Genomic DNA, 14,883 nt, shown 5'->3' with positions numbered 1-14,883 from the left:
AGCCAGCCAACTACTGTCACTTCCATGAATATGAATAAGCTCCAATATAGGACACTGAGCTTTGGAAAATGTAAGAAGATCCAATTGTTCAGAGTCCATCTTTGCCAATAAATCAACACATCATTATTTAGAGACTTTTATTTTCCTCTGGTGTCTGGCTATGTCGGTGGAGTTTTGTTTTAAAGTCCCCTTCTTCCCATTTTCACAAATTTTTTCATACTGCCTTGCTTTCAGAGCAGCAGGAGGAATCCCATTGTTAATGGGATCAGGCCCTTGAAAACGTATATATTGCTGTTCCTCCTGAATGTGCATAATATTAACTAGCACCTATTCTGCAGGAAAAAAAAAAAAAAAAAAAAGATAGTAGAAGAAATTGTTCAGAGATCACGAAAATTAACACTTGGTGTAGCTTTGTAGCCATAATTTGCATGTACACAACTTAGACATAAATACATATGGATTAATGCAAATTTTTGTACAGGGAAAGATTTGCTCTGTGCTCTGTAAAACTAAGGGTAAGGCGGGTGATGAATCATTTTTTTTTAAATATTCTAGTCTGAGTATATAAATAGCTCTCTGTTTCTAGAATAATTACTACAGAAAAACACAGCTTCTGAAATAACCTAGGCCGTAATTAACCTTGGCTTCATTAAATCACAAATAGTATATTTTTTAAAGTCTTATTTGTAAAGGCAAGATGATTAATTTAAACGTTTCCCTTTGCAAAAATCTAATTGAAATTATTTACCTACATAGCTGCTTGTCAGATCTCCTAAATTCTGGGAAGGTTTTCAGCTGGTGGCTCGGCTACCTCACCCCAGCCACCCGGAGGGACCCCCACTCTCACGGAGGGCCGTGCTGACGCCGCCGGCCGCCCCAGCTTTGCCTCCTCTCGGGGAGCGCGGGAGCAGATGCGTAGGGAGAGGTGCTGGCCTGCGCCCCGTCACCTCCCGCAGCCGTTCCGGCAAGCGTCCCAGTCCTCCTGCCCGGCCCCTTGGCGCCGCACGCCCCCCACCTCCGAGCGGGACACCCTCGGCTGCCCTGCCCGCCGCATCCACGCGTGGGCCCTGCTGGGTGAACGGGGGCGGCGGTAGGGCCTGGCCTTCCCTCCGCAGCAGCGGACAGAGGGGGACCTTGCGGATCCAGGAGCGACCTGAAGCCCCCCTGCCCTGTCGCCCCTCTTCAGCTGCCCCCCAGCTGGGCTGCCCCGCGCGGCTGGGCAGGGCTGGACACGGCGCCGCAGCCGCCGCACCGCGCCGTCCCTCCCCTTTCCTTGTGAGACAGCGCCAACCCCCGACCGAATAAAAGTTTCCAGCCGAGCGCCAGGACAGATCCGGGTTGCCACCGGTGCTGAAACATCCTCCTCGCCAATGGACCGGACCGGGCCGGGCCGGGACGCTCTCAGCCCCATCCCGTCCCCCAGCCCACCGTGGGTGCCGCCGCGGGGCGCTCACCTTCCTGCACCGCATGGAAGGGGTTGTTGGCCTCTATGAGCTTGATGGAATAAGTGATTTTCTCACTCTGAAGGATGTCGTCATTGAGGTTCAGATCCGACACCGCCTGCTTGAACACCTCGTCGTCCTTGGCAGCATTGCCTTCAAAAATGGCACCTGCGGGGAGGAAGGTGGCAGAGGGTGAGGAGGGCTCGGCCTGCCTGCTTGTCGCCCCAGAACGCCCACTCTGCCCTGGGCCATGCAAAGCTCGAGCAGGCTCACACGGTGCCAGGCAGGGCAGCTCCGGGGACACCGGGTGCCCGTGAGGCTGTGACCCACACATGGGCGGCTGCCACTGGCTGCACTCCCTTGTCCCAGGCACCGGGAAGTGCAACCCTCCTGCCGACGGCTTCTGCTCCACCAGCATCTAAGGAGCCGTGAGCCGGAGCCACGCCGGGGTGTGGGACTCACTTTGCCAGCGGTGGGAAAGAGAGCCGGCTTGGGAATGTAACCAACTTTTTGCTCACTTTGCCATTCCCTGGGTTGCTGCTACCTTTCGGGCAGCACTTTCATTGAAGCTCATGTGCACACAAGAACGTGAAGCCAGGATTTGTGTCCAGTAACCTGGAAGCTTTAATTTCACTGTCCTGTTTATGCAGCTAACGTGAAAACATCTGGCGATGTGTGTTACGTAAGATCCCCTCTCGATGGAGTGCGTGTGTGTGTGCCCACGCCAGGCTACTGCCCCGCTCTGAGCAGCGGTAGGAGATCTTCAGTGCTGGCAACACAACGAGCAAAAAAAACGTTATCCCCCAGCCTTGGAAAGTCCTGCTGATTCACAGTGTGCGTGCCCGTGGCTGGAGCCTCCGTGCACTGCCCGTGTGAAATCACAGCTCAACACACACACAACAGCTCTTCTCTCCCGCCCACCGGACCGCTATTTCTGCTACGAGTTAGTTAGCAAACACCGCTCGGGCTGAAGTTCGTGCGGGGAGAAGCCGAGGTGACACCCTCTACCCGCAGGAGAAGCGGGGCCAAGAGGGAAAGGCGTGGAGGCTGTTTCGCCCCCCACCCCGCGGCCGAGGCACTTGCCCAAGGCAGCCCCACCGCCTCCCTGTCTCCCCGCGGGGCTGGCCCCGGTGTCACCGGCGTCTGCCCAGCCCTGGGGAGCGTTCCTGGGCCGGAGTCCCCGCTGCGGTCAGGGCTGACCCGTCTCCTTAATGGCTCCGCAATGCTGTTTGCCTTGGCTGCGCCCCCAGGCTCCGGAGCTGAGTGGCGCCGACCGGAGCCGCCTCCGCCGGCCCCGGAGCCTCTGCCGCACGGGGCTGCCGCCCCTACCGAGAAACTTGTTACAGGGCTCGTCCCCGTCTCCCCTTCTCCGCCCCGGGTTGACATGGGACTTTCCTCCTGCCTCCGTGAAGCCCCCCGTCGCCAGGATCGCTCCCGCCCCGGCCCCCTCCTTTTTTTGATCTCCCATCCTCTCCAAAAGGCTGGTGGGAATTACGGCTTTTCATTTCTCGGCCGTACTCCTATCTCCTCCTCTGTCATCCTCCACAAGTGATTCTTTCTCCTCTCTCCGCCTCTAAATATCCTCATTTTCGTTCCTGCTGGTACCTTTCAACACCAGCCAAAAGGTGACTGCAGAGCCTCGCTTTTGCTTGCCAGGCTTCCCACGGACATCACCATGCCTTGCTCCCAGAAGCCATAAAAGTTCACATCAGCCTTTCCTTTGCCTCTTATTCATCCTCTTTTCCTCCCACTGCTGATCCAGCCTCCCTGCTGCCCAGGGGTTTTAATGAGATCTTATTCAAAGCACAACAGTTGCGCGCACAGACACACACATACACAGAGCCACTGCAAATCTCGCCTTTCTAACCCCTTCCCAGCTAAGTTCCCTCCCCCCTATTCCGGCTCGGCTGACACCTGCTACAGCAGGGGATGGAAAGCAGGGGATTATCTCCCCGAAAGTTTTCCCTACGAGCACGTTCCGATTATCCCTGTCTCCTGCTCCGATGCGGGGGGGCGGTTGTTTGTTTTCCGTGGCGAGGAGGCGCGGGGGCGCCGGGGAATTGGGGAAGGGGGGGGGGGAGGGAGAAAGCCTTTCCACGCAAACAGGTCCAAGCAGAGGCTCCCCAGCCACATGGGAGACCGCAGCGGCGGCCTCGGCGGGTCCGCCGCCCCGCACCCGCTCCCGGTCCCGCAGCCCGGCCCGGAGCACAGCCGGCATTTCGCCCCTAACTTTACACTCGTGGGGAATATTCAGCTGCTTTTCTCCCTTCCCTTCTCCTGTCTCTCCACGGAGTTGGGTTCAACCGCTGCCTGTGACACTACCGCGGCTAGACGAGACTCTGCCTTGATTTATTTATCTACCGCGTCCCTCTCCGCCCGCCCGTTCCATCTCTTACCAATGTGGATGATGGAGTCCGCCCGCACCGAAACGCACTGAAATATCCAGGGGAAAAGCCAGAGCATCAACACTTCCATTTCCAGCCTCTCGCACAGCACATCAGCCCGTGTTTGGTGGAGAGACAGATAAGGGAAGAGAAGAAAAAAAAGACGCAAGGGCAGGTGTTGCAAGGCAGCGGACGCGAGGGGGGGAGATACCCAGACACCCCCCCCTTCGAAAAAAATCCCAAATTCCCCAGCACCCCAAGAATTTTCCAAGACTGGGGAAAACGTGCGATGGCAAAAAAAAAAAAAAAAAAAAAAAAAAAAGCAAAAAACTGGGGCTAAAAAAGCACGGAGGTAGATCCCGGGTTGGCAGGCGGCGCGGCGGAGCCTCCAGCGCTCGGTGTGTGCCGGGGCGCCGGCAGACCGCGAACTGCGGAGCGGCCCCCCCGCCGCCGCCGCCGTCGCCCGCCCCCCGCGCCACGTGACTGCGGAGCCTGAGCGCTCGGTGCCGCCGGGGCACGGCTCGGCGGCGGGGAGCGGGCAGCGGGGCGCCCGGGCACAGGGCAGCTCGCAGCCCCGTGAGGAAGCGGGATGGCTGCGCGAGAGCAGGGAAATTAATTGCATTTGAATGTATTTAGACATATCCAGAATTATATACATCTCTCATATATATAATGCATGTATAGCTCCGAGGGCGAGAGGGGTAGGGAGGCGACGCTCCAAGCGCAGGGAGCAGAGGAGGGGGAGAGTGGAGGCGGTTCGGCGGCTCCTCGATGGCCCGCTCAGGCTCCTCCGCGGGGCTGCAGCCCCTGCCCTGCATTGCGCGGCCTCCCGCAGCCCCCGGGCGCGGCCCGGCACTACGCGGCGCGGCGGGACGCCCCCGAGGTAAGGGAGTGGGGGCGCCGGGCTGCGCCCGCTGCCGCTCGCCCAACTTGGGCGACCGGGGGCGGCACGCCGAGGTGGGGGGGGAATGCCCCTTCCTCCTCCCACATGCTCGGCCCCGGGACATGATTCGCGTTTAACGAGCAAAATGGAAATGCGAGGTTTTTACCCCGCGCTGGGGGCGAGGGGGTGGGGGAGAAAAGTGGTACAGCAGAACCGCTTCTTGTTTTGTTTTGTTCTAGCTTTCAATGAAATCTAATTCATAAATTGGACATGCTCAGGCTCAGAAGACTAATTCATCCCGTAAAACAAACGCATCAGTGATTGCAGGCACCCAAACGTGACAAGCGTCTGAATATGCCAAGGATCCAGAGAAAACAAATCCATTCAGGAGCCCGAAACGTAATTAAAACTACTGCCAAGAAAATGAGTTGAGAGCAGGATGTTACCAAGATTATTAAGTTGCTGTGGAGCTGAGGCACGGACCGCTATAGCGATACATAGAGATAATGTCAGCGTTCGGGTAACGAGAGGCAGAGCGATTCTCAGAGGTGGCCGTCTCGCAAGTTCAAGTCTAGTCAGAGAGCGCTGTGGCCACATCCTGCTCCAGGGGAACGCGGGAGTGCAAAGCCTCAGCGGGGGAAGGAGGCTCAGGCTTGGCCCCAGGGCTCTGCCCACAGCAAGGAAAACGGTCCCTTTCCCACTGTCGTGACACCAGCACTGTCATGTCAATCCAGCACAGTTTTTATTACCATCACCTGCACATGCACTACTAAATTCTCCAGATACTTAGCACTGCTTGCTCATGTGAGATATGGGTGTAATGTATTTACTTAATATAGAAAATGTTTTTTTTTTAATGCAGAGCACAGTACACCACAACCCACCTAATGCTAAGGAGCAGCAAATACAGATAAGCTTTACAATGGCTGAGGAGGCAGAAGAGTGAGGGAACACAGTCGAGATGAAGCAGAGTGAATGGGAAGGAAGCTGAAATAGAAATGATATGAACGAGAATCCCTGGTGATCCACATGCGTCAGCATCTTCCTATTCAGTGGTATTTACAAGAACAGCTTTTGAACAAAGAAAAGCGCGGCTAAATAAAACAAGATACACTTTTTAAAAATAAATCAATTGTTAACTACACTTACAGTCCCTGTCTTAAATATGCAATTTCATACTGATCAATGCAGAATGATATATACTATACACTGTATTTCACATAATAAAAACACTTAATCCAGATAATTGGCTTCTGGGACAAAGATCAATATAAATGTTCCTTATTTGACTACGTTAGCAAGTCAAAATTAATTCTCATTTACATTTGCTTCAAATCAATATGCACTTAGTGACTTACACAGGCTCTTTAAAAAGTTAAGCACCTATATTGACCACAGTCATATATATGTCAGTAACAAGTACATGTGTGGGAATAGGAGAGGGAGCAAGTGTTACCACATAACCAATCTCTGACTGCCATAGAGGAAAGGAGGTTAAATTTATTTGTGTTTGAAAAGTGCTTTGGCATCCTAGCCTGAAACATGTAGAAATATGCAGCTATTAACCCTGCAATTTATGCAGGCACCCAAACACCCATCAGTCACACCCCAGGCATTTGGAAGCAAGCTTGCCTCTGAAGTTTGTACAGTTTGTACCTCAGCTGGGATGCCTCTGGCTGCTATTTTAATAACAGTAAAGTAGTAATATAAAAATATTAAAAATCCAAGCTCAGTCAGTTGGACAAGTTACAAAATTTCCTGTGAAATCCATGAGTAAATACTCTGCATGCATGAAAGGATCCAGTTCCAGCCAAGGGGAGACGGGAACAGACAGGAGCCCAGAATACTGTAAAACAGACCGAGTGAAACAGGCCCCCAAAAGGGCAGAAGGCTATTTGTCACAGCCAGAGGACAACAACAGATGAGGAAAATGCCTAGAAGAAATCCCAAATGTCATAAAACCTGATTTGTAACATGCAAAGGGCAACATCACCTGAATGGATCCACTACACCAAAGAGAAGAACTGCAACTTCAGTAGCATCTCTGAAAGATGGAGAGTTGCAGCATCAAAACTTCATTATTTCTGGTTTTAAACCTGATTTAAGTCAGGCTGCATTACCTTTTCTTTCCCATTATCTGCATTATCTTATTTTTCTCATTCCCTTTCACTCCTTAAAAGAAAAAACAACAACAAAAAACACCAAACAAACCTCAACTTTGGCTTGGTTTTCATAGCACTTAGCACTTCCGCTATTATTTCCTTCCTTCCTTCCTTCCAAAAAAGCCATCGATGTTGCATTTCTAAGCACAGTATAAACGAGAGAGCTCATTTCTATTCTGCCATTCATTGTTCAAGATCGGAAGAGCGCTGACATTTTGTGGTGGGTGTACATTGTTTAGATGCAGCCATTGGCACTAAAAAGCTAATCTATTTGCCAACATTTGCATATTAAGAATGTTATAAGTTGCCATGATTGTCCATCATCATTGTGTAGGGGACAACTCATTACACATCATTTTATAAGGTACCATTGGATTTATAATACCAGTGGAAGAATGACATCTTACTAGAAATGTGCAAGGTAAACATCCAACTTAAGTGACAGTCACTATTCAAAGTTCAACTCCGTAGCAACAGATGCAATTCTACGCACATCCCTAACAGCTCTATTACCTTTGCAAACCACTGTGGTGATTTTGAGCTAACCTATCATGAGCTATTGCTCTGCTTATTTCTGTTGTCAGAATGAACGTGGTATGAAACCTGTACCAAATGGGTTTCACTATCACAAGAGAACAGCTTGAGTAAGGCTCAAAAAATTACATTGCAATTAGAAATATAGAATATTCTAGAAAGGTGAGCTGAAAGGCTTGTGCAGTGCCACACTCAGAGCCTTGTGCCCAGGGCTTTGTCCCCTTGTGCTGCCACACCAAGAACTAGGAACATTTTGACAGACATCACCAGAAGAACTAGGGAATCAGGATATGCCTGGATCTGGAAAGCCACCCCATGTTTACTGAGCATTTACAAAGTCTTCATAAGCAGAAGCTCTGCAAGACCAGAACACTGAGACTTTTATCATATCCTAGCCTGTGCTGAGAATAAATTGAGTGCTTTAAGATTCAGCATTTGTCCTGTCTTCTCCTAACTTCCACCCATTTACTATAGCTAAGCTGAGGCTTCCTCACATAAAAATTGGGACAATGTTAAGTGCTTAAAACAGTGTGAGAAGCACTGGAGGGAAATTACGGTTCTTGTTTAGGAAGGGGAAGAAGAGAAAAGAGACTCAACAGTCTGGGTAGCTTAGACAGGGGAAATAATCTTCTCCAAAGAGAAGAAACTCTTTAGAGTTTTCTCAAGAATCTTTATTTCTAGGAAGGGAAGAGGGGTGGTGGTGATTCTCTAGTCCACCTAACCCACAATGGCCCACATGCATTCACACCTAGCTAAGGTAAGGGCTAGCCTCTAAAATATGTGTGTATATATGTCTATGTGCTTACATGTAGCAATAATTATTATTCCCTCTGAAAGTGAATGGAACTCCTCCTCTGTGTCAGTTATACAGATATAAAGACACAGCAAATTATCTCCAATTGTTTGCTGCTCAGTCTATGAAGCTGAAAAAACGAAAACAGAAAATAACCAAGAATATTCTAAAACCCAACATAGTAACATTCTCCCTCTCCTTCCCCAACAGCCAAGATGCCTAAGGCTAACACATACACACACACACAAAGGGAAAAAAAAAAGTCAAATTTCTTGCAAATTTCTTTTAGAATAAGAAATTGAACAGTTCTGTTTCTCTTTGGAAATAGTAATGCAAAAAACCTCAGACCTACTATACATTTCTAACCTACTTTACAGATGCTTCCTTTTAAAAAGTCATTTGATTGCCATTCTCCTGTGGTGACAGCCTGAGATATCAGTTGTTTTATTGAAGCTTTCTTTAGCTTATTGGAACTTTCTTTTCTCTTGTCATGGTTGATAGCATAGTAGGATAATGTTCCAGGAGTAAATGGACTAGAGTCTCTCTGCAAGAAGAGGCTGCTGAACTGTAGAGTTCTTTGTGGGACAGTCAACATTCTTGATTAATTTGTTGTGTGCCTACTAACAATCCAAAACTTTGCTACAGTCAACATTTTATTTGGGTTGACATGCCTTTTAAGATGCCATAAATAAGCCAAACACTATTATTTCCAGATTTTTACCTGATGTAATTCAGCAGAGTACACACAACCTAAATCTGATTTAATTCATCCTTATGTTTGCTTAATTGCATGAGTTCAATATCTTTTGCATTTTGATAAGATTCATATTTACTTCTCTAGTCCTCTGTTTCTATTTTCCTTAAACAGGCATTTTCTTTACAAGAGACAAGGGCCTATATAGGTTTTTCCAGCCTCCAACATTTTCATAGTTGTGTGAATACATTCTTAGAGGCAAGCTGTGTTGGTAAATTTACAAGCGTTGGTAAACTTAATCTCTATCTTGGCATTTATATTTAATAAACACTTCGATTCATAAGAAACTCAAAAAGAATCTGTTTATTCACAACATTGTAGTACCACAAATAAGTATTTTATGGACAGCTCTAACACACAGATGGCCAAAGAATCCTTCGTCATCACCATTTGGGATACCAGTGTAACTCATAGTTACAGGAAAAACCCTTTCTCCTTCACTGCTAAGCAAGCTCTTTGTCGTTACATCCAGTGGACACCGACTGGAAAAGGCTAACTTCTGTAAGCTTGTTTTTCTGAGCAGGGATCTTTTTTCCTTGGAATGGGAGCAATGTAGGCATGGTTGTCATCTTCATTACAGTACAGATACACAAGGATGCGAGCTCCCCAAGTAAAAATGTTTGTTAATTATTTCTAATCTAATAGTAGCCATATCAAGATAATTTCCAAACTAACTTCACTGGCACTCATCCTGGGGGCAGGGGAGGGGGGATTTACACGGTTCTCCACCAAGCAGATAAAATCCTCTCCAGGGCAGCTTCTGCTCCCAGGTGTTAAGGCAGACAAGAGACTAGAAAGGATACGGCATCCATCATCCAGTTGGCTATAAAGTTATTCCCAAACATCTTGTGTGCCTCTTATTGATCCACCCACATTGTACACACTGACCAGTCTCATGAGCTGTTCAATGAGCTGCCTATTACAGATGACGAGACATCTCTAGGACAGCTGTCCTCTGCCATCACAGCAACCCAAAGAGACAAGCAAATCCAAAAAGGAAAACCAAAACAAGAACTCTGCCAGATTGCATTACTCATATAGCCACATAAATACATGCCAACTGATCTCACACTTTCTCAGGTAATCATAGGCCAAGAATGATACCTGCATCATATAGACACATCATTGTGAATACATTTCCCAGTACTCCCACTATTATAAATTTTATCAACAATTGACCATAAGAATATGTCCTTGCTTTGCTAGAATTGATTGAAACTGCAGGGGGGGTTATGCTAGCCAGAGGAAGAAGCAAGTTACTAGAAGTTATCCTGCAGTTCACTTCAGTCAGCTGAAGACTCTGGAAAAGTCATATTCTTGCTACTTCTCACTTTACCCATCTAGACAGTAGCAAGACCACTAAAGAAGAAGCTGCTGCACGGTGAAGCAGTTAGCCAGAAAAGTCTGAACACGTACATCTGAAAAGTTTTGCCCTCCAGCCAAGACACAGTAACAGATCTTGTGTTTGTTCCTACTTCACTGCAAACTCCACTGAGAAGCGATGTAAGCAGAAAGATTTTGCTACAAGCCAGGAACATGAACACTGCCCTTTGCTGCACCTCAGGCAAAGAATAGGGACCTTTTCAATTGCACTAACTCCATGCTTCACCATCACTAAATACTGATGCAGTTTGTGTGTGCAGAGTCCTTTAAAAGCCTCACAATGGAAAGTGCTCTAAGTGGAAAGTAGTTTTATCTTTAAGAAAACCTGATATTTCTCAACAGTTCATTCTAAACTGTATTATATTTAATGATTGTCTCACAATGGGCCAGTATTCCCAGCTGGTAAGGTCTCTCTTTTGACTTGCAGTGCTGTGTCATGAAGTGTTTTGGTTTGTTGTGTTTTGTTTTTCTTCCAATGTGTTTTTACAACATCTACTTTGCAGCCATTTGTACAAACAAGGGCATATTTGCCTTTTCAGTGACTCCATTAGCATTAATGGCAGTCACACAGAGCAGAAGAGAATATATTATCTCAGGGATCTGTGTTCTCTTCAGGAAAAGGTTGCCAGTCATGGAGTTTATAATTCATACTCATGTTTCCAGGAAGGGATGAAATGAAGACTTGATAACAGAAACATCAGCTTGACTCTCATCGTATGCCTGACTTTAAAATTTATCCTAGCAAAGCCAACACACACACACACACAAACACACCAAAAAAAACCCCAACAAACAAAAAACAAAACCACAAAACATACCCAAACCAAAACAACAACAACAACAACCCACAAGCCAACCAGTATGGTAAATTATCATGGTATTTCTTAAATTTCCAATTCAAAAAAGGGTTTTTTTTTTTATTTTTTTAAGGCAGTGCAATCCAGCCATTGGAGCAGAGGGACCATGATTCCTGGGCTCCATTCCTGCCACAGCCACCGATTCATTTAATGACTAATTGAGTGGACTGTTGCATGAACATTGTATTCAGTTCTCAATTTAAGGGTGAACAAGAACATCAAGTTCCTTTCCACAGTTACTGCACTCAGTCAGCTGTCCTACTTATGTAGGAGGTGTAGGGGAAACATAGTAGGTTTGGTTTTGGCTGGTCAAACAGTAATTTTAGGCAATTTCAAGTTTGTAAAACACACAGAGACTAGAAAATTTTTCTCATATTTAAAATAACTTGAAACAAAAAATGCTTTGTGTGGTCCTTGGGACCAGTCCATTCCATGTAGCTGAGTCTGGATGGAAATGTTCAGTATCCAAGATCCATTGCTGGCCTGAGTGACAGGACTTCAGCTGTCTAATTATTTTGGTCTTCCAATTTTTTAACCAGAAGAGTGATGTGGGTGAAGCAGAAGATAGATAAGAGAAGTTCTAGGCACAAGCCCAGCCATAATGACAAGCTCTTAGTTACATTCCAGTCACTTCTGCAATTCTGCTAGAGTAGGCACCTGAACTAGGTCTCCCATCAGAGAAAGGGGTGTCCTGATGACTAGGTGTTGGGGAAGAAGCGGGGGAAGAATATACACACCTTTTGAGAAAGAGAGGAAGAAAACACCACCTTGAAATATTTCCATATGGCCTGGTGAGAAAGGGGGAGAAAAAGAAAAACACACTGCTTCCTAACTCTAGGCTGTAGAGGGTGTTTGTGTTTATGAATGGAGTAGTAGCTTTCTAGCTGAGGTTTCCCTGTGTCAAGAAGTCTGTTCATGTCAGGTTGATTTTCTGTGGGCATTTTTTGCTGCTCTCTGAAAAGTGTCTATTTCCATGAACATACCCACCTTCCCAATGGCTTAAGTCACATAAGCCACCTCTTCGTGGTGCCTTGTCCCTTCACCACCTATCTATCCATTTACACAGCCCCAGTTGAAAACATAAGCATATATCATAGATACATTTGTGGTAGTCTTTATAGTGTGGCTAGTCAAAATAGGCAATCCGGGACCACATGGCTTTGTAGCATTCCACACAGCACTGTTTGGGTATTATTGCCATTGTATTATATATTTAAGCCACACAAAAAATACAAATTAGTTAGAAGCTCCAAAACACTTAAGATCCTGATACACACCACCTGAAAGCACTGGAAAAAAATGACCTCTTTTTATTGATTCCTATTACAAATGAACTCAAAACTATTACTCTACACACCTTACTCACAAGTTCTGAGAAAAATAATATAAAGAGGCCCAAACATTTTTTCTGACCTTCTGACAACTCAGAGGTATTGCAGTAGATGGTTTATGCAAAGGGCAGGAAGGATAAAAAACAGGCACCACTTCAAACATCCAGCACTCCATGAGTCACAGTCCCTGTCACAGCATCCTTGTAAAATTTCACTGACCAGCAGATCCTAAAGCTCCCAGGTTTTCCAGTATCTTCATAATATCATTAAATGCAGTCTATCATGCTTCCAATCTAAACTGTGCTGCATCATACAGCACTATGTTATACTACAGCTATATACTATTTTGCTGAATGCAAGTCTGCAATTGAAATAGCTTTGTTTGCTGCAGTGCTGTATTATCACACATGGCTATACCAGGCAACATTGATTTTTAAGCAATGGCATTGATTACAACTCTTATTTTAAAAATGCTGGCAGGATACAGCCCTTAGATAAGTACTTTAAGACCAAATTTGAATTGCATTTCCCAGCAGCTCTCCTTTCTTCAGAGACTATATAATAGAATTACGAGTAAAGCTACTGAGTTCAGCACGTATTGAGGATTTACACCAGTATGGTTTCAGTAATATGAGCTTTTAGTACTTCACACACAACTATAATATGCTTTAGAGGTGTTTTTTTTTTTTAATATAAAACCTTTTTGTTGTGGTGGTGGTGGTGGTGGTGTGTTCCCCACACAAACTAGCTAAGAAAGATGCTTGTTTTCCTGAAAGACAAATTTATTAAATTTAATTTGACCTTTTAGAGCATAGTCAGGTAGGGATTTCTGCTCCCTGGAAACACAGACAGATTCTTCACATAGTGCTCTGAGTCATGCAAGAGACTACAAGCAACTAAGCAAACCACTCTTGGGAGAGCACTTTACATTAAAGAAATTATACACAGTAGGGGGAAGGGGGAAAAAAAAAATCAACCTCAAACCCAAAGCATATCCTTGCACCTACATTTTAAATGACATACTCAAGGGTCTAAAATCATGACAAAATTTTCATGCTCCTAAGCAGTCCTTCAGATTTATCACCACCATATCACTACTTGACCAGTTTCCCTGGGGTGCTGCTTACCCCATTCCAAAAATAACTGTTAAATACCTCTCCAAGATTTCTATGCAGATTGCGCTTTTGTTCTCATATCCTCAATGGCTCCCAAGTTGGTAAAAATTTCCCAGTTCTCTTACTGCTTCGCCAGCTTAATCCCAATTTACAAAGTGGATTTCTTGCAATAATCACAAGGACCACACCTTCCCTCTTCTGGCTTCTTCCAGCCAGGAAGGCTGTTGAATGCATCAGTGCCTTCACCTGTGCTACTCTATCTGCAGATCCACAAAACCTGTTATCCACATAGCTAAATACCCTTTTTTCCACATAGTTTGTGCAAAAAGCCCCAGAAAAGTCAGTTTTTACTGTTCTTACTACAAAATCCCTTTTTCCCCTGTCAGGACTTAGAAACACGAGGAATACAAAAACCTGAAGTACACACTGACCTTTATGTCTTGTGTTACAATAAAGGAAGATTTGGTTTCTGAGCCTTGTTTGGAGCATTACCTCTAAATTGCTATTAGTCACTTATGGTTTTGATGGACTTATAATTATGGATATATTATACCTTACTTTCCTCAGTGGTTTGTTCAGAGAGCTTTAACTCCATCACCTGACTCAAGCTCATTAAGTAAGACAGGTTTCCTTCTCAAGAAGCAGATTTACAGTCAGGGTTCAAAGAAATCCAATAGAAACACTAACTGAAGATGCATAAATTATTCAATCACTCCACGTAGTTTCTATTATTTACCAAGTAAAATGCACTTAGGAGAGATAGGTGACAGAGCAGTATTTGCCACCCTTAAGCTCTGTTGTTTACTCCAAGCCTGTCTTTCCAACCTGCATTCATGGATTTCCCCTTAATTAAGGGCAAATGAGTCCTAAGAAATTAATAGAAGCCATAGCTACTTCACCTGCTTCACCTATGTCAACTGGATTAACAGGGTTTACAGAGCAGCAAGTGCCATAGTCCTCCTGAACCCTGATAACCTTCTGCATCTGATTTAGAAACAGTCTACACAACATAGTGACTTACTCTCCCCTCAGCATGTTGCAAAACCAAAATTTCCGTACCATAGGAGAAGAAAAGCAAATTGGCCTAGGATCACTACAGCGAAATTCTCACTTCTACACAGGTCCCTCATTTCACTGCCATGGTTGTTCAGAGCCTTTCTCCACCCAGAAGAATGGAATTGCTCTCAGCACTGTTATGCTGTGGAAAGCTTCTGGACACTTTTGCTTCAGCCACTCAATCTTCTC

The 14,883-nt window shown here is 46.0% G+C and overlaps 1 protein-coding gene and 1 long non-coding RNA gene across 13 annotated transcripts in view; one reads left to right on the top strand and one right to left on the bottom strand.

Moving 5' to 3' along the window:
* Positions 1–14,883, bottom strand: part of GRID1 (glutamate ionotropic receptor delta type subunit 1) — a 564,590-nt gene that overhangs the window by 517,137 nt on the left and 32,570 nt on the right. For 7 of the 12 annotated variants that reach the window (XM_065067780.1, XM_065067781.1, XM_065067782.1 and 4 more), the window contains exons 1-2: positions 3,839–4,171; positions 1,455–1,610 (exon numbers count right to left, since the gene is read on the bottom strand). In XM_065067780.1, coding sequence (XP_064923852.1) covers positions 1,455–1,610; positions 3,839–3,917 — 235 coding nt within the window. In that variant the 5' untranslated portion in view covers positions 3,918–4,171. Of the gene's footprint in view, positions 1–748; positions 1,405–1,454; positions 1,611–3,047; positions 3,198–3,838; positions 4,252–14,883 lie in introns of those variants that run through there. The other 5 variants (XM_021297291.2, XM_065067790.1, XM_065067788.1 and 2 more) reach the window with 5 other exon arrangements.
* Positions 4,330–5,955, top strand: LOC110363989 (uncharacterized). The gene is made up of 2 exons (XR_010473548.1): positions 4,330–4,709; positions 5,572–5,955. It is a non-coding gene; the product is annotated as an uncharacterized LOC110363989 (long non-coding RNA).

This window comes from Columba livia, chromosome 6, assembly GCF_036013475.1.
Source record: "Columba livia isolate bColLiv1 breed racing homer chromosome 6, bColLiv1.pat.W.v2, whole genome shotgun sequence".
Classification (NCBI taxonomy): domain Eukaryota; kingdom Metazoa; phylum Chordata; class Aves; order Columbiformes; family Columbidae; genus Columba; species Columba livia.
The sequence above is the reverse complement of the archived record's forward strand: the minus strand, read 5'-3'. Positions and strand labels throughout refer to the sequence as shown.